At 29.9% G+C, this 1,988-nt stretch overlaps 1 protein-coding gene across 1 annotated transcript; it reads right to left on the reverse strand.

The window, feature by feature from the left end:
• Window positions 1-21: 21 nt before the first annotated feature.
• Window positions 22-1,957, reverse strand: LOC117099922 (E3 ubiquitin-protein ligase RNF213-like; the record flags this gene model as incomplete). Its single annotated transcript, XM_033239440.1, is given in 2 exon segments — window positions 22-562; window positions 1,779-1,957. Coding segments are annotated over 2 exon segments (336 nt in total), but the record flags the coding sequence as incomplete, so codon positions are not given.
• Between the last annotated feature and the right edge of the window lie 31 nt (window positions 1,958-1,988).

Below are 1,988 nucleotides of genomic sequence, written 5' to 3' on the forward strand. Positions count from 1 at the left end.
TGTTTTGCACAGACAATAAATCCTATAGCTTTAAATAATACTTTTATATCTTTAAATATATATTCTTAGTGATAAAAATTATAATATTCCTTATTGATATGATATCTCCCCTTTTTCTAAAACAAATCTAACAAAAAACAGATGAGCTCCACAAAGTCAATGGCCAACTATGTTTATTTTATGGTATAGGAGTAGTTTAATCATATTATTATGCTTTATTATGGACAATTTTCTTGTTCCTTGGTTATACGACTGTAGATTAAAGCATGTGAAGTCAGTATATAATATGGGATATATATAAACTCAACACTAATTATTACCATCCTATATTCCCCCTCTGGCTAAATCCCACACCATAACTTTTTCTTTTCTATTTTATTCCCTGATTTCTCATTTTGTTTAGGTTTAGCCTTGCACAGGTTGTTTGTTGTGAAACTGTGCAATGGTCCTCCAAGTGTCAACTGCATGACTCATTAAGAGAGTGTTTGGGAACTGATCCAGGCCAGCAATCTCGCCATTTTCATTTTTGCTTTCATAATAGGATTCCAAAGTTTCCACAATCCTGAAAAGACAGAATGAATACTAAAATATCTATTGATATATTATATTTTTTGTCTGGGTTGATCTGGAAAACTTGAAAAAAAAAAACCCCAAAAAACATGTTCCTAGTAAAATATCGGCAAATAAACCCGTCGAGGTCTTGTCCTTTTGTGTGTTTTTCAAAATTGGCGAAATAAATTAAATGAAATGTAAGTGAAAACTAAATTGTTTCAAACTTTGTCTCTTTAGAAGCTTGCTTAATCATTTTAAATGAGAAATTCAAGTTTCTGATGCCTTGTTCAACAAACTAATTTTCTCAAAGATCGTCAGAGGAGCTTGAAAGAAAACATAAAATTTTATTTCTTACTTAGCAAATGGTTTTGTCAAAATCATCCAGGGAGAGAAAAAAAATAACTTTTAGTAAAATGTAAACAGTAATTGTAGTAATGGGATTATAAATGCTTCAAATTATTATAATTGAGAAAGAAATTTCAAGGCAGTAACGGGAAAATTAAAAACGAAATTTCCATTTTTTGGTGGCGGAGGGTGTGCTAACTGGCCAAAAATAAAATTTTTTTTTTATTCAAGATCATCATTGTAAACAGGCGGAGGGTTCGCTAATAAGATCTTACTTGGTACTTTTTATTTGCCAATGGCTGGAAAATATTATCTTCATTGACTGAGAACAGTTGACAAATTCAGATTTCACTACAGATGGCAAATCTTCAAAATATAGTTTTGTGAATTTTCATTCCTTTATGTTCATATTTTTTTATCGATTTCATTTATTTTTTAATAAGTTTCATATGTTTATACAAATTGCTTTTAATAATGTTAACTTCAAATTAAAAATTGTTTTAAAAAATTTAGTTCAATTTATAAGTTTTTTTATCAGCTGTACTTTTTAATGTTTCATTTTTTGCATTTCGGTTGCTTTTGATGATGGTGTAAGAGCAGTTTACTGTTTGGGTTCATGCCTTTTCTTTGCTCCTGGCAAGATTGTACTATTACTTTGCCAAATAATTATTATTGTTGTTATTGCTGTCATTATTGTTTTTGTTATTGTTGTTGTTGTTATTGCTGTCATTATTGTTTTTGTTATTGTTATTGTTATTGATCAATTGCATGTAGAATACTGTAGTGTACTCGAGTTTGGAGCTCATGGCTCCATCTTTCTTCAGAGTGTCAATGGCCATATATGACATAACTAACTCTTAAATTATTGTTTAATTACTCACGGCCAATTTGTCCTGTCTTCTGTGTTTGTGGACTGGTAACTTAAATTCAGAACAATATATTCAAAAAGCTCGGCGCATAGCAGATCTACTTTGATGTGTTTTAGTTGATCAGTGAGATATTTTCTTTGTTGGCCATTTAAATTTTCTCGGTAGTCTTCACCAATGTCATCAAATGGATCCTGAAAAAATTATAACAATATTATTATTATT

The sequence above is a fragment of the Anneissia japonica genome, unplaced genomic scaffold, assembly GCF_011630105.1.
Source record: "Anneissia japonica isolate Jap-2015-1 unplaced genomic scaffold, ASM1163010v1 scaffold126792_len1988_cov167, whole genome shotgun sequence".
Lineage (NCBI taxonomy): Eukaryota > Metazoa > Echinodermata > Crinoidea > Comatulida > Comatulidae > Anneissia > Anneissia japonica.